We start from the raw sequence: 17800 nt of genomic DNA, 5'->3' as shown, positions 1-17800 counted from the left end.
GACTACTATAACAATCTTCCTGGTTTACTCACAGGCAAAAGCGATCCATCCAGCCATTTCTAATATGGCGTTTGTTTTCACCGTGTAAAGTAAGCACTTGCATTGCAGAAATATCACAAATGCGCGGATGTACGGAATAGTCAGTTGTGCTGTGAGATTTGTATTTATTTTTGGGACATAAAAGGTGTGCTTTAGCTTAATAAAGGTTGGCAAAGAGACTTAAACAACTACAACAGTTTCATCAGTAGGCTATTATTGGTCTGAACTTCATGACAGCATATAGGCCTACATGTTTATGCAGGACTACCTATCTGTAGAGAGATGCTAGTCTGCTTCCTGGCTGCCTACTGTCAAGATTCCCTTAAGCAAGGTACCGGCCCCACTCCCCTAGTTTGAGGTAGGGTACTGTATAGGACGTTTGTGTGGCCTTTCACCCTGACACCTTTTCTCCTCGAATGCTGGCCTGCATCACTGAAAGTGCGCGATCTGGTTGTCTACGGTATACTAAATCTATAAAACAATCTGACTTGAAAAAACAAACAAAACAAAAAAAACAGTCTACATACATACATCAATTTTGTACACCGCTTATCATCATTAGCATTGCAGGGGACCTGGACAAACATTTTATTTTTTATTTTTTTTACAGTTTACACTCACATTCATGCCTAAGATCAATTAATACTTGTTTGGGATTGTGAAGCTGTAGTACCCGAAAAACGCACACAAATACTAGAGAAAATACAAATTCCACACATTAAGGCCCAAATTCAAACCCCCAACCTAATGTCGGCCACCATGCAGATCATTACCAATGGGCTACATATAAATATTACTAACGTCTCTATTTTTCCTCTACCTATTGTTATTGTGTCCAAAAAACATTGACATATTATCCAAATGAAATACAAAATATAGTCCTAAAATGATCAAGAGGCAGGGTACAAATAATTTGGTTAAATGATGACACTAGGGAGCCATTTGTAATTGCAAGTTTGACCTGATGATGGCAGAAGAGGAAAACTCAGGAATTTCACAACAAAACTAAGGAGCCCAGTTACTGTATTGAGACTTCTGGTGATGTCAAAGCCTAGTATTTAAAAATACTTGCAGAGATTTATACAAATGAAATGTTGCATATTGATATTTATCCTTTTTCTACCCGATTAAACCATTTGTTAATTATTGTGAGAACTTATTAACATAATCGGTGTCTTCACAATGATGAAAATTACCGGAGGTTTAGCCAAGACGGGAGAATGCGAATGAGAGGAAAACTGACCTAAGATGAGAACTGGAAAGCCTAACCTCACTGCATCCTTTTTTTTTTCCAGGCAAGTGTATGATGATGTGCATACAAGGGGCATAGTAGAGACGCCGGTTATCAAGCTGAAAGCCATCAGTTTTGGACTTGCAGTATATGGGCAAAGCAGTGTCATCCCTCCATGAGATCCATCACCTCTGTCAGAGCTGGTCAACAGGCAATCCCTGCCAGGAGGCCATGTGCATTAAGGGCAACAAATGGTTGCTGTGCTAGTCACATGCTCTTTTGAGTTACGTCCTTATGTAACCCCTTGTTTTTCAAGTGCAATTTTTAATTCTCTACCAGTCAACATGGTACTCCTCATTAGCATTGTGTTTACCTTGGCAATACATGTACTGTATAAGTGCGGGGACATTTGTGTAGGCTGATTAGTTGCAGACTGGGGTATTATGCAACGCACTGGCTAATGAATAAAAAAAGGCTAATTCAAAAGGTTAAACCCATCTTTGTCTTTGCAGGTCTATTAAAAACAAACGGAACTGTTGATATGTGGTTCTGATGTGTGTATTGGCTCAACAGGTACATACACGAGTGTATGTCAGTTGTGTCAATGCAGAGTGCTGGGGCTGTCACACACGCGGTCAGTCACCACGAGAGGGAGGGACTTAGCCAATGAGACAATGCTAGTGTTTGTGCAAGGACTGGCTCTCAGCTTGCTCTCGCTTGGTTACCACTGATGCACGCATGGTTGAAGGGAGAGGAAAGTGAGCAACTTGATCCAGCTCCCGGGATGCACCCGCAGAGGTAAGGATCCTCGTCTCCTCGCTGTAATGGAAGAAAATGACATTGTATGCTCGTCTTGTCAGACTATGAAAAATAAAGGGTACCATGGGTCTTGTAGCTCGAGGTTGTCTAGGGGTGAGGCAGCCCTCTCTGCATTTTGGCAGGGACTCTTCTCTGTGTGTGTGTGTGTAAATGGGGCCAGGCTGAAAGAAAGTTGCACAGAAAGAGGCTCGGGGGAAAAGCATGTGCAGAATGTGGCTGGGATCCAGCAATAAAAACAAGAGTTAGGAATAGATGGAAAATGCAAAAGATCAATCATGAAAATATCATCCTAATCCTTGTTTGAAAAATAGTTTACTGTGCCAAAAGAGTAAAGCTATCATGAAGCTTAATGGCGTTAAAAATAGAGGCAGAGTAGAGGTGGAGATTAGTCAGATTAATTAGAGAGATGAAGGAAGAGGAAGTCAGGGGAGGAGATGGAAGGTAAAAGTGATTTAATAAAAGAGTGAAGTTTAGCTAAGTTTATACACAAATAGATCCTATAATATAACCTCTATGCCCCAGACTTCTGTACTTTTCCGCCACTGCATGTGTGGTAAAATGATAACAATTTCTCATTTTGCTCCCTTTGCCGTGTCAGAATACTCGTATCTGTGTCAGAAAGCAACTTAGGGAGAATCAGCACACTCTGTTTTTTTATGTTAGTCCTGTGATATTTGTTTATTTAGACTTAAGAATGATTTAATTCAGATTTGGATCTCATGCAATCACATTTCCTGTTCCATTCCAGGCAGAAGTGGAGAGTTTGTACGTCGTTGTGAGGGAGTGCAAAAAACGGAGGGGCTGGCCTTGATACCGACCCGTCAGTGCTGCTTTTGGCTACCACACAGAAAAAGGCGTCCACCAGTGGGAGGAAAAAGAGCAGTCCACTGGGTGACACAATCAAAAACTCAGTGCCCTGCATGAGTGTTACTGAGTGGGAAAGGCCAGGGCCGAGCTGACCATTTGAAAGGAAACGCAAGAAGAGGAGGAAGTAGGTGGAGGACAACAAAGGCACTTGTGGGCCTGGAGCCCAAACGCAAAAAACAGGATGACGGAGAACAAAATAAGGTAATCTAAGCATTCCATCTGCTGTCATTCCTCTCACCCGCCTGATCATTACAGAACAAATTGGTCTGACACTAGAAATCTGTTTGACTTTAATCCCCTAATAGACGGATCTGTTTTATCTTTATTTATTCGTGTGTGTTACTTTTTAGCATTTTGATTCCGTATTATTATTTGAAGTCAACTATTGAGACATCTGAAGTTCTACTACAGTCGGAATAGTTATTCAGCCATGTGTGTGGCTTGTGTGCGTGTAAATGTCTGTGTGCATGCATTTGCCTATATGTTGATCCCTTTGCAGTCTCCCTGCTAAGCTGATTAATGGGGGCGTGGCAGGCCTGGTTGGTGTCACTTGTGTATTTCCTATCGATCTGGCCAAAACCCGCCTACAGAACCAGCAGGGCGCCCAGGTCTACAAAGGAATGTGAGTATAACCAGCGCAAAAATAAAAAACAAAAACTCTCATGGTTTTCCTGTTTAAGTTTTCCACTTGTCTAAACAACGACTGCATTGTCACATGAATTATAAAGAATCTCATAAAAAGTGGACTTGCAAAGCAAAACAGTCTCATGTTTTCTTCAGCGCTGGAGAAAGTTCAACAAAAAAAATCATGATCATCGCTAAATCATATTACTAGCTGCGTGCGTGTTTTGTTTTGATGTAACTAGAGTCACTGATTCTAAACATTTATTTTAGTGATGGAATACGATCAAGAAGAAAAATGTACAAATGTAAAAAAAAAAAGTGCATTGGTGTCCTTATAAGACCCTGAATTTTCTGTGGTGGGCAGCACAGCAGCACTGCCTTGTGATGGGTGTGGCTATCTTGTACTGAGCAGCACAAGATCCAGACCACAGTTTTCCACTGTGACTCACAGATGGAAAACTACCCGGAATGACTTATTCCCTTCAAGGCCCAATAATAAAAGTTGGATTGTGTGCTACCAGTTTAGTTGGTTCAAGTGTCCATAAACTCCATACACTGCAACGTATCATTGTGTGTTTAGGGGAAGTCAACCTGAATAATTTATTTACAATATGTTGTATTTGCCGCCCACTAATCTCAACACAGCAGCTTGATTAATATTGCGTTTGTGGAATATGAGTTAAGCATCAAAATCCACCCGTTTTGATCTATTTAAGGGGGTGGCCATTTTGCCACTTGCTGTCAACTGAAAATGACATCACAGTTGCTCAGAGTCTAGAGCCGGACTAATTGGGGGTAAGGGTCATCCGTAACAGCTGGGATATCCGTTAAATTTAAGTACACACTAAAAACAGTTGGGTCAAGAGTAACTCAATTATGGATCAAAAATGGACCGATCCACTTTCTGGGTTGTTTTATACAAAATGACCCAATTTTTTGACCCAAGTAAAGGATCTGACCAATATTTATGAGTTGTATTACACTAAAAGACACATTTCTTGACTCAAAGTTGGGTCAAATTGACCCAAGTAGAGGATCGGTCCATTTTTGACCCAAATTTATTTATTTATTTTTACTTTCTTCATAGCCTAATAATGCCCATTTTAGTACAAAGATTAAGCAGTTTGGATAATAGATGGATAAATATATATATTATATATATATATATATATATATATATATATATATATATTTATATCTCTGGTGCTTGGTGGGGGGAGAGGGGTTCTGAGTCAGTTGGTTCCGGGTCTTTTAAACTGAGATTCCACTGTACATATGTGATATCATGAAATATTTTTATTTATTTATTTATTTATTTTTTATTATTATATTATTATTATTATTTATTTATTTATTATTTTTTATTTCATTTTCATTTTAGTGCCCTTTAAGAGTAGCCGCCACTGATTTAAAGTTTCCTGGCAGGTTTCTCTGCTCATTTTCATGCTAAATCTTTCGCCATCCAACTTTTTGCCACGTTAGTGACGTTCACATCTCTTAAATACATTTGTGTGTATACAAATGAGTTGTCGTGGTCATATTGTACTGATCAGCCTAACTCTTTCCAAAGTTGCAACATCCAATTCCTGTTCTATGGTCATCATCACATTTGTTTTCTCTTTGACATCACTGGTACCTTTCTGTGCTTGTATTACAAAAAAAAAAACACATCAAGAAGCTAGAAGAAAAAAAATCTTAATCACCACATTTGCCCAAGTCAGAGACTTGACCAATGGTATTGTTTGACTTTTGAGGCCCATTTCAAATCATGTTGTCCTCCAAATTGTATGATTTAAGGGCCACTGTAGTCCACTTTACAATCAAACTAAAGCAATGTTATTTCTCTTTTGTCATATCAGGTGGGACTGTCTGGCTAAAACAATACGCTCAGAAGGCTATTTCGGATGCTACAGAGGTATTATCTGCATTTCTAATGGCCGTGGCGAACACATATAGAGCTGGTACTTATTAGAAATTGTGGTTTATCGTGACATTGCAATGCATGGTAGCAGCCATAAAATGATACGCTGGTTTGTTCTATTTTTTCAGCTGAGAGGGAAGTGTTTGTCATTCATTAGCTTGTTTGCCTCCACCAGGTGCAGCAGTCAACCTCACTCTTGTCACACCGGAAAAAGCAATCAAACTGGCAGCTAACGATGCCTTCAGACAAAAGCTCTCCATAGACGGGTAAAGTTTAATAACATCTATTTGAATGTTACGTTTGTTAGCTGTACAGGATTCAGTGAGCTGTGTTAACATTTGGCCGATGTTTTCATTGTTTTGTAATTGTTTTAAATTAAAATAGTCAAGATGTGATTGAAGTGAGTGCCTTCAGATTTAATATGATGGTATTGCCAAAATTAATTATTAACCATTTAGGAATTACAGCCATTTCATGCAGTACTTCCTTTGAAGGTGTGTAGGTGCAATTGCAATTATGTATTTCAATTCTTTTGAGTCCCTAAAAATTGAGGTACCTTGGACAAAATACAGTCAATGTTATGTTTTCTGTATGATTTGTAGAAAGATGTTAAAGCCAATCAATTCGTTTAAACAGGGCTTGACAATCGAAATACGTGAGCACTTTTTCCTTATCAAAATCAGGGCTGCCTCAAACTACTATTTTAATGATGGACTAGTCAACAATTAGTTTTACGATAGTCCAGTAATGAGATTTAGGGCTGCAACTAACAATTCTTTTAATTTTGCATTGCATCTCATTTTCTTTTGGTATTTTTGCGATTTAAAAATAACCTTCAGATTTAGCAAAAAATAAACGATGATGATTATGAACTTATTTATTATTTAGTTTGATCATTGACGTAATTGTGACTAGTTGACCAATCTTGGCATGTATTTCGAATCGTAACACAACCTGCCAAGTGGATAATCTGAGTGTTGCAGTTAAAATTCACCCACTTTTGGTTGCCGGGTGTTCATGTCAAGAAACTGCATTTAACACAGTGGGCTCTACTTTGGTGACTGGCGTAAATACGGCGAGGCGCGAAAACTAGACTGAAAGGTAATTTAGCAGACAAGTGCAAACTGTCGGTTGTGCGAGACGAATGGCTACGCCGCTGTGGGAATGAACGCAGCATATATCAATCATGGCCAATCAAAGCGGCTACTTTCATTCCTTTTAAATGTGGCGCACTAGTTACACATTAGAGTCTTAATATGGTGGAAGCAGCGCCATGAAGAGGCCACTAGGACACCGCTCCATGATCCCCAATCATTCATGTGACACCTCCATAGCTGTGATTTTAAAGGATTTGAGTACGTCTGCCATCCACCAGACATGTCCACGTAGTTCCGAATCTGTCTGCCTGTGCCCTGATCAAATTCTCCAAAATCATGTTAGACCAGCTGCACCATATGGTCTAAGCAGGCCTAAGTTTAGACCAACTTTCTGCCACCAAATTGTCACTCCACCAGGCGTATCTCGCCCTTATTGGCGGAACTCGGTCTGCCAAATTAGCAAACATGCACAGTGAGCCTCATGCTGGTATGAAAATCAGGATACGCCTAATTGCGCCACGGTACAGGTGTGCTGTCTACAAAAAATAGAGCACCGAGTAGTAGGTAAACAAACACCAGATGTTTGGTGATTCTCAAATAAGAAATACCTCAAATAGAATGATGTCATATGTTTTTGTCTTGTTTTGTCATTAGCCATTTGCCCCTTTGGGGGGAAGTTCTGGCAGGGTGCGGGGCTGGGACATGTCAGGTGGTGGTCACCACACCAATGGAAATGCTCAAAATCCAACTACAAGATGCCGGGAGGCTAGGTGAGATTTACTGCAATTATTTAACGTTGTATGCTAACAAATGTAGCCAATGAGCGTCAAACCATTGAAAAAAAAAAGACTTACTGCAATTATTTAACGTTGTATGCTAACAAATGTAGCCAATGAGCGTCAACCATTAAAAAAAAAGACTTACTGCAATAAGGACGTAGGCTCACAAGTATGATTTCCAATCAGCTGCCCAGAGGAAAGTCTCGACGCCAGCTCAGGCTGCTACTCCTGGACCTGCTCCATCTTTAGTGGCACCACAGCCAACCCGGCCCGTTCCTGCCCAACGGACATCTGCCACCAGCATCACAGTGGAGCTGCTGAGGACACGAGGCCTTGCTGGCCTGTACAGGGGAGCAGGAGCCACCTTAATGAGGTTCGACACACATGCACACACAGGTCACTACATAAGCACAATAAGAACAACTTGAAATGATGATGCCATTCTCATTTTACAAAGCAACGCAAATACTTCATCAAGTATCTGTTTTGTAGTTAATCAGTTATTTATTGACCTTTTTAATCACAGTGAGTATACAGTGGTCCCTTCACTTATTACGGATTTACTCTATCACGGATTTGTATTTGGGTCCATAACTCATACATTGCGGGGTTTACCTCGGGGTGTAGCTCGATATTTTTGCGGGTTTTTTAGAGATTAGACAGAAAGACCTCTACTTCGTGGAAATTCTCCTATCGCAGGTGGGCGTGGAACACATCACCCGCGAAGTGAAAGAACACTGTAAATAAAATATATGTGGACAATTCCCACAAAAGTTAGCTACATACAAGTGTAGGGTTTTGGCCTAGGAAGATCACATGCAAATTTAGTGTAGATCTGAATGGATTTGGTGCAGGGGGATTTAAAAAAGTTTTTTGACTGTTACAGACCACGTGCACTGGGGCCAAGTGTGTGTGTGTGTGGGGGTGGGGGGAGTAAAAAGAAGCAGTCCCGTCCTATTTGACTGCCCTTTAAAAATGTGCATCGAGCATTTTATGAGCTTTCAGTCAAATGAGTCTGAGTTGTCTTTAGCGGAGATCTAGGCTGAGTGCCATTCTAGTTTATTTTGGAAACTTTAACCCAACTCTTCTAATGGCTCTCAAAAGAATGTGTGAATCATTTCTGCTCCCATTCAACACACTCATTACTTCTGATTGGTTCATTACATAACTAGAATACAGTACAGTGTTTGTTGTAGAGCATTTCCTGACACCTCTAATCAACACTGATCAATAGATTCCTCCAGCTATGTCTGGCAGTATGTTACAGTGGGAAAGGCCACAGCCCCATTTCCACTTTTGTCTCACCATTATTATCGTTCCTTTGTCGTTGACATGGTCTCTATGTTTTCCCCACATATTTCACCCTAACACTTTCTAAAATGTACTTTTCAGGGATGTCCCTTTCTCAATGATTTACTTCCCCTTGTTTGCCAACCTGAACGCACTGGGGAGGGAAAAACACGGAAGTCCAGGTGATGTACAAGCACAAGCTCCTTTCTGGCAGTCCTTTTTGGCGGGATGCTCTGCTGGCTCAGTGGCAGCTGTGGCTGTCACACCACTGGATGGTGAGTTGGATCCAAGAAAGAGATCGTAAACGCTGCACTGTGGGTTTGTGGCTCAACTTAAAACAGACGGTTGTGCTAGGTCAGTGATGGGCAACTGGTGCGGCCCCCGACCACATTGAGTGGTCCCTTGATTAATTAAATCAAAAATACAAAATATAGACTGGGGAAAAAAATTACAATATGCATGTCTGCTGGTGCTGAACCGCAAGTATGAAGCAGAAGACTGTAGTTAAATGTTCACCATTTACCAGCGTGGCAGACATGGCTCAAACCCGTATCCCACTGAGGGGCGAATGTTTGCGAGTGTTGGCGAAGGTAGCGACTGCACGCTCCCGTCAGGCTTTGTTCAAGGTCGGGATGTTCTCTAAACATTTGCATAGAGTTTGAATGTTTTTTTCTGACGAGTTATTGTGTATATCTATCTGCCTTATGATTGATTGTTAATCAGTCCAGTGTGTTCCACTGCAAAAAAAAAGGAATCCTGCAAGACGTAATGGTGGCAGATATACAGTGGATACAAAAGGCTACACACACCTGTTTAAATTGTGATATGAACAAATGAGAGCAACATAATACCCAAACTTTTTCCACAATGTGACCGATAACTTCTACAATTTAATTGAACAAAAATAATATTTGAGACATATTAAAAATAACTCAATAATTAATGTGGTTACACAAGTGTGTAGAGCCTCTGAAAACGAGGGCTGTAGCTGTGTTCAAAATTAAACATCACATTCAAAATTGTGTCAAATTGGAGCCAAAACACACCTGCGGCCATTTAAAGTGTCTCTGATTTTTTTTTTTTTAATGAATAAATAAAATAAAATAAAGTGGCTCTGATTAACCCCAAAGTATGAATTAAGTTGATTTTTAGAAGGTCACCCCCCCCACCCCTGGTGTTTTGGTTGTCAACACAAGCCATGGTCTGCAGAGGGCTTTCACATTATCAGAGACGTTAGATATAGAACCATTAAAAAATATGAGAAAATGAAAATGAGAAAATATAGCAACAGACAAAAGGCTGAGATCAACATTGAAGTGGCGGCAGGAATGCCTGGCAAGTACCAAGTACATGTAACAATCTCACGTCTTCATTTGTTTAGGCTATGGGGTTAACTGCTAAGACAAAAGCCTAATTTTACAAACATATCCAACTTGTATAGGTTATAGGTCACATTAACAGTGTTGTGAAATGATTTATTTTGGGTCAGATTTTTTTGTCTAACAAAAACTAACTTTTAGACTTCTTATATCCATTGTATTTACTGATTGCCTTTCCAGGACATATACGGTACTGTACTTTCATACAAGCAATGTAGTTTGACAAGCGTAAAGTGTTGATTGATATGATTTGTGTGAACTTGAGCCGCCTTTTTACTACACTACTCACAAAAGCTTCGGGATCACATGTGACTTACAAGCAGTATTTCAGGATGAACCTAAAATGTACTATGTACTATGTACAGGTCAACTTAATTTGACCTTCTCTAAACTTTTAAACGCACTTTCAACTGTTCAAGATGCTCACCAGTAAAATTCACAATGGATGTCTAAACCACGAATCTACCAATACATTTTCCGGTTCAATTAGAATTTGTATTTACAGTCCTCTTCATCTTGCTGTTCACATTTTGACATCATGAGACCAAGATGACGCCAAACAATTAACGGGGAATCCCCAGAGTGAGGCTTCAAACAGGATATTCTCAGAGGGAAATGGCCACTAATCTCGTGTCATCGATTAAACCATAAATATAGGAAGACTGGAAGAGTTACATAAATGCATAGAAGTGGATTGAAAGCCTGTATATATTGGTCATCTGATTAATATTCCATTTGTGGAATACATGTTGAGCAGCAAAATCCACCCATTTTTATCCGTTTCAGTGGGCAGCCATTTTGCCACTTGCTGTTGACTGAAAATGGACATCACAGTTGCTCAGGGCTCAAGTAACGCCGAATCACAGCTCACCAGCTTTCCAAAGCTGAGCCATTATTGGTTGTGACCTGAAACCTAACCAACTGTGATGTCATTTTCAGTCGACAGCATGTGGCAAAATAGCTGGATAAAAATGGGTGGATTTTACTGATTAACTCATATTCCATAAACATAAATCAGAATACTGTGTTTAGACTAGTGGGGCTGTATAGAACATATTATTGTAAAAAACATTTTTGGGTTAACGAGTACAGTATTTTAGGTTCAGAACCACAGTTGTAATTTTAGCATTAGTAACACATTGTCTTTGATTTTGCCACCCCTAGTGATAAAAACTCGACTGCAAACACTGCAAAAAGGTGAAGGCGAGGACACCTACAGAGGAATTCTCGACTGCACGCGGTAAGTATTTTGCAATCGGGTATTGACCCTGCAATCTATTGTTCGCCATTATTGATTGTGTGTATTTTTGTAGGCGCATAATGAGGCGGGAGGGACCATCAGCATTCCTGAAGGGTGCAGCGTGCCGCGCACTGGTCATTGCACCCCTTTTTGGCATTGCGCAAGGTGTCTACTTTCTTGGTGTTGGGGAGGCATTGCTAGGACTAATGGAATAAAATCAATCAGCAGGGTTGTGTTGTATCTGCACATTTCATTTGGCTGAGTCAATCTGCAGTACACGCAAGAAGGGCACAACCTGCGTGTGGACCCAGCGGCTCACCCTCGTTATCTGGGTTTGCAAGGTGCAGGCAACAGGGTTAATTTGGTCCAACAGGGTCCTGTGTTCTGTATGTGCTGTGTCCCAAGGTGTTATGCGTTTACATCTGGAGCTATTCCTCAACCCAAAAGAGATAATCTTGTCTGGTTGTTAAGAAAAAGTTGCTGTATATTGCTCAGGCTGCTAACCATTTGTTTGGTTCCAATTAATCTAAAGTAAGTGATCTTCTTGTATAATCCTCAATCATAGAGATTAAAAATGGGATCTTCTTTGCATGCCTTGTTATGCATTCTTCCCACTCTATCCGTGAGGTCTGAGTTGTAATCTTGGATTCCCTACCTGGATTGGGAAGTACTGCCTGTCAGTAGGTCATTTGTTAATCTGATGGTAATGATTTAATCCCTGTATTAGCGTAAAATATACACACACAGTTCACTTCCGGCCTAAAAGGCTACACACTTCCAGGCGACTGAACTTCAACCTTGCTTCCTTCTTCACAGCTTCAGAAGGTTTAAAATAAACCCAAAAGGATGGGACCAAAAGCTACTTCTGCCTAACAAATCATAACATTGTATGGAAAATAAAATGAAAGCCTTACCATTGTTGAAATAGTATTTAATTTCTTGTGATTTGTGCTGTTGAGTATTTTGGTCCTATTTCCTAAAAACAATTATGCGCTAAAATAACTTTAAAAATACATTTTAAATGCAATGCTGTAGTTTGTATAACTAGGCTACATTTTTCACAGTCTGTGTATACGCAGTTCGTTTACAACTTGTTAATAAAGATACACAACAAACTTCAATGTCATAGTCGATTTATTACTTTGGCTCTTAAATGTTAAGTGCTCCCTTGTAATAAGAAACATGTTCTTTGTTTGATTGCATTCAGTTGTATACATAGTAACATTGTTAATTAAAAACAACATTTGGCACATAAGGCTGAAATTGAATTTAAAACAGGCCCTGGGATACCACAGTTAAGACTTGAATAGGTGTACTTGTTGACACTAGTATAATGCACGCAATCCACCTGTGTACACGCTGCACACTTCAAATCCACTGTTAATCGGTGAACTTGCGGTTGGGGTTGGCGCCAAATAAGGACACTCTGATTTCAGGCATCATCTGTTTGGAAGGAAACCAGCAAACATGTAACAGATCACAAGTGCAAGATTCATTTCAATAAAAATATAGAAACATAATCAAATGCTCCCATCCAACTTTTTTTGACAACAGTCGCACAATGTAGTGTTTTCTGGATTATTTTAGTTCTTGTCTTCTACACTACCTTGCTGTATTTTATGCCTCATTTTGTATTTCTTAATTTTACATGTTAATTTTTAACCCTGACCTTGAGTGACATGAAAGGCACCCAAGATAAAATGTATTAATATTATTATTGAAAATATTGAGTGACATGCTTAACCATGCACACATATTAAATGAATTTATACCGATAACCAATGTGTTCCGCTTTCATTAAGTTTTTGTACAGGATTTGCACACAAATGGGAGTGCAATTATGTACTAAATCAGAAACATTCAAACACCAAGTACTTTAAACACTTCTGTGTCTTTGCAATTGACAACGGATAAATGTGAGCCTGGTGCTGTTAGAGTTGGATCTGATTTTCAGCAGTCATATCAAATGAGTCACTAAAACAACCCAAATGTGAATGCATAAGCCATGAATTTTTTGTTCCCGGGCTTATTACTGACTATTTAAAGCATTTTTAAGGTAAAATATTTCTTGCACTGTATATTCTTTTAGTAAGCCATCTTCTATTTCTGTACTTTTTAGCTCTTTGTTTTTTTTTTTTAAATGGTGTACTGTTAATAGGGTAAAGCTAAATGGATTACAATTGTGAATGAAATCCACTCTATAAATACAGTGAGGGCCTTGCCACGAGGGTGCATTACATTCCTCTGGAATTGTGTGGAGTGTAGCGCCCTCTCCAGGCCAAATACTGGAATTCTCACTGGTGATTTTATTTTTATTTTTATTTTTTGAAGACGCATGTAAAAACGTACATGACTGTCTTTACCTGTTGTGCTAGAAGTTCTAGTCTGTTCTCCAATGTGTTGGATACTTTTATCTTGCCATTGCCATTATACACCTCCACTCCTCCGCATCTGCCCAAACAATCATTCATGTGGAGAAATGAAAGTTAAAAAGTATCCCCTATTTGAAAATTAAAGAGTATGAAATGTGTAAGAGCATAAACTATGATTGTAAATAAAATGTTCTTACATGCTTGATGGTAGAAAATGGTCCTTGTCGAGTTTGACAACAATGTGTTTTTTCACAGCCTCTTGAAAGATGGGGATGTTCTTATTCACTGCAGCCTATCAACAAACCGCAAAGACATGCAACACTTAGTAAAAAACCCTTAGTGCAAGATTTGTCACTTCTTCCTTCATCCCACCTTTCAAAGCTCAACCTCACCTGAACCAACTCCATGTCCTGCTGTCGACAGCGAATGACAACTTTCTCTTCCAGCAGTTGGTAGAAACCCTAATAAGATGACAAAGAGAAGGGTTTGCAACTGCAAATTAATTACCAGATAAGCTAACACTTAGCCTAGCTTCTTGTATTTCGTCAACCCCTACTCTTCTTTGTATTTTCTGGCTGTCTAGTTGCCCTGTAACACCACCAACTGGTCTTAATCATATTACCAGCATAATTTTTCAAACTTCATGTTTCCATAACCGTATCAGTAGGCTATATTTATTGTCAAGTTAATCAACAATAAGTTATGCAATTCAATCTGCCTGCACATCTGTATGCATTGGTGGCATTGGGGTCAATTGCAGTGCAAATACAGTACATCACAATCACACACATTTATGTGTACATTCTGATCAAGATAACACCAACAGAAACATGTCAGGAGGCGCCCAGGACCAAAATAATGGTCTGCTAAAGTCATCTACAGCAGCGATCCCAACCTTTTTTGTGCCATGGATCGGTTCTTACAAATATATGCGGCATTCGCTGATCGGGGGGATGGGCAATTTAAAAAAAAAAGGGGGGGGGGGGAATAAAAAAAAGTCTAGATCAGCAGCACAACTTCACATTGTTTTAAATTGCCTTTTTTAAAGCAACTATAGCTTCAGAAAACAGTCGTGATTTATCGTTACAGGAGCCCTGAGTAACTGTGATGTCATTTTTAGTCCATAGCAAGAGGCAAAATGGCCGCCCCTTGAGATGGATAAACAAGTGTGGATTTTTCTGCTTACTGTAATTTATATTCCAGAAACACAATATTACGCTAATCAGTACAGTATACTGTGTTGAGACTACTGGAGCAGCAAAGAATATGTAGAACAGTAAACAAAATAACAGTGAATGACTAAAAATCAACCTTTGAGAAAAAAATGAATGCCTTAAAATGTATGCATTATAATTGTTAATGTATGATCCTACATACGCCGTCAACATCACTGCTACTTGCAAATGTTCAGAATCAAGAGATGACACGATCTATTGTGGTTTTGATCCGGTGGCTGCATGGCTAGTTAGTAGCGGCGAAACTTCTCATGCTACTTGGGCAAGCTGTGCGAACTGCGCTCGCATTCTCATGCTTTCCATTTTATCACATGGATGTCACTTGTTCAAATCATTCAAAAGAATTGTTGTCTGTTTTTGAGGACAGGTTAATGCTTCTTCTATGTGTTTTTTTTTTTTTTTTGTCTGTCTCTTTCTGTCTTTTTTCCCCCTCACAGTTTTTACCTGAAGCACAAGCCCCTCCAGCAATGTGGAGTACCTGGCAGGGTCCTGAGCAATTTCTGCAAGTCTTTGCCGGGCTTCGATCAACATATCCTGTCACACATTGGGGGAAGAAAAAGCATATGAATAACACATAACCACAACAGAAGTAGAAAAAACATTTTGAATCCAGTGCGCTATGATATTCTACGGAAGAGGATTAGGGCCAGTGAAGCGAGAGAGTAAAAAAAGTTTGGCAGGATGCTCACTTTATTCTTAGAATTCTCACTTTAAAAGGCACTATCCGGAGTTTTGACCATTTTTGTTTGTAATCAAACCACTTGTGTTTGTAAACAAACAATTCAAACGGACCCCTCCCATGGTTGAGGACAAAATCACCGCCACACATTAACAGAAGCCCAGAGGTGTAGATTGAGAAGGAGTTCATGTTTAAACATCCTGTATTTAAGAAGTGTTTATTTCTGAGTCAAAACGTTGGACAGTGCCTTTAAAGTGGGAATTCTCACTTTTAAGTCAGAATTCTGAGTGAGGAGAAGAAAAAAATAATTCTAAGATTAAAGTCAGAATTCTGACTTTAAAGTGAGAATCTTGCCAAACTTTTCCCCCCTACATTCACTGGCCCTAATTCTCTTCCGTAATATTCTGAGGGAGAAATATTTTAGTAATTATTTTCCGTGGAAGATGAACTGATATTTGAATATTTTGGAGAATCTGCAAGACTGTTTACCATGATCATGTCATCACGAGCCTTCAGCACTTTCAGCCTTGCTTGGTTCATCAGGTTGGACATCTGGCTGTGGGCCGTGGGAAGAAATGTCACATATTAAAAACGGCACTCAGAGAGTGCAAGGCCTTCACCATTCATCACCAGTGAAATCAATGAGTGAACATCTCTAATCTTAAAAAGCAAAGCGGGGGTCACGTTTAATCATGATCCAACATTTCTCCTTCAAATGGAGAAATCTTGTGCTAGCAATTTAGGAGCTCAAATTTAAATAGTTATCAAATCTATAGTCTGGTTTAGATCCACATAAATTCTGATTTGACTATAGAGCTTTTGATTTTGTATATAAATGAGCAAATAGAGTTCTAATCAATCTCAGATTGGACAGAGATGTATTAAGATTTTTGTAGATTTTTTGAAAATTGGAACAATACTTACTCAATATAAAAACTCCGGGTTGATACATCAAACACTGTAGGCAGGAAATTACAGGCAAGCAAACAATCACATAGATGGAAAAAAAAACACTCAAACATAAAGCGGTTTAGTATTTGAAAACTCTGTTAATACAATGAATAAGAGGAGGGCAGGGTTGTGAATATAAATTTAGCAATACGATTTTAAAAGAAAGTCACTGGTGGTGTAATGGTTTACTCGCTTGATTTCAGTGAGTGTTGGTTCAGTTCCCACTATGTGAATGTGTGAAATGCACACACAAACTTTCACAACTTTTTACACTGTAAATGATTGTTTTTGTCTGTCTCTAGTCTATATATGCCCTGGGCATGATTGGTGACCAACCTAGGTCCTTTTGCCTAATGGCAGAGGGGATGGGCTCCAGCTCCCTGTGACCCTAAACAGTGACATAATATAGAAAATGGATGGCTAATATAATAATTTAAAAGAATACAAGAATACAACATCTGACCAATCAGATAAAGATATCAAAGCAGTTTTCAGTTTTCTTTGAGTACTTGCTCAGCTCGCTTTTACCAATTAATGTTCTTGATAAATGACTCACATTTTCTTATGCTGTTCAATCTGCTTTTCCTTCTTCTCATAGTATTCCATTAATTTCACCCTCTGCGTTTGGACCAAACGACCTTTCTCGATGTTGAACTCTTCCTCCGCCTGCAATCAGTTGAGCATGACACCTATGCTTATAGGACAAATCAGCACAAAAAAAATAAACATAGAAATTGAAGTGAGGAGTTAAAAAGACTTACTCTGGCGTCAATTTCCTCAACCTTTTCATTGGCCTCTTGCTCAATAAAGGCCATCATGTGCTTTATCTGTCACAAAACAGACACCCACAGACCGTCAAAATCTCACCTAGTCCGACTTTTAACAGTTGATTTATGATTTGTATATTTAAAGCGAATTCAAAACGAGAAACGTTTTGCGCGATAAGACCATTTGGCAGCTGTAACGGCAGTTCAATGTTTTTACCTGTCATCAAACTTTTTAACCACTGTTATGTTGGTGTGTCATTATCACCGTTACCTGTTTTTGGACGTCCGCATCGGTAAGAGCCATGTTTGTTGTTAATAAAATTAATGTTTACCCAAAAGTGGTTAACCAAAAAAACACACCGAGATTTCACGACAACTTGTAGATTCCTGTTTACACTACAGTACAACTTTGTGGCACTGGCTGCGAGTGTTTCCGCTCTCTTCATGTCAAGGAATGAAAACAAGATAGGATATAGTTTCCGGTTTATGGTATCAAAATAAAACAAATGC

The 17800-nt window shown here is 39.3% G+C and overlaps 2 protein-coding genes across 3 annotated transcripts; one reads left to right on the top strand and one right to left on the bottom strand.

Moving 5' to 3' along the window:
* The first annotated feature begins 1881 nt into the window (after positions 1–1881).
* Positions 1882–12407, top strand: slc25a18 (solute carrier family 25 member 18). Its single transcript, XM_077568035.1, has 10 exons — positions 1882–2068; positions 2838–3157; positions 3456–3578; positions 5440–5495; positions 5677–5767; positions 7253–7368; positions 7564–7750; positions 8770–8942; positions 11211–11286; positions 11360–12407. The coding sequence occupies exons 2-10, from the start codon at positions 3138–3140 to the stop codon at positions 11499–11501; spliced, it is 984 nt and encodes a 327-aa protein (XP_077424161.1). The 5' UTR covers positions 1882–2068; positions 2838–3137; the 3' UTR covers positions 11502–12407.
* Positions 12403–17751, bottom strand: LOC144053519 (V-type proton ATPase subunit E 1-like). 2 transcript variants are annotated; one of them, XM_077568036.1, is made up of 9 exons: positions 17562–17751; positions 17285–17350; positions 17080–17189; positions 16062–16128; positions 15338–15427; positions 14051–14119; positions 13856–13950; positions 13650–13737; positions 12403–12729 (listed from the first exon to the last, which is right to left on the bottom strand). In XM_077568036.1, the coding sequence occupies exons 1-9, from the start codon at positions 17592–17594 to the stop codon at positions 12667–12669; spliced, it is 681 nt and encodes a 226-aa protein (XP_077424162.1). In that variant the 5' UTR covers positions 17595–17751; the 3' UTR covers positions 12403–12666. The 2 variants fall into 2 exon arrangements, with proteins under 2 accessions (XP_077424162.1, XP_077424163.1); XM_077568037.1 differs by lacking the exon at positions 17562–17751 and adding an exon at positions 16497–16530 and having other exon boundaries at positions 17285–17354.
* Between the last annotated feature and the right edge of the window lie 49 nt (positions 17752–17800).

This window comes from Vanacampus margaritifer, chromosome 6, assembly GCF_051991255.1.
Source record: "Vanacampus margaritifer isolate UIUO_Vmar chromosome 6, RoL_Vmar_1.0, whole genome shotgun sequence".
Classification (NCBI taxonomy): domain Eukaryota; kingdom Metazoa; phylum Chordata; class Actinopteri; order Syngnathiformes; family Syngnathidae; genus Vanacampus; species Vanacampus margaritifer.
Note: the sequence above shows the minus strand (reverse complement) of the source record. Positions and strands in the feature narration are given on the sequence as shown.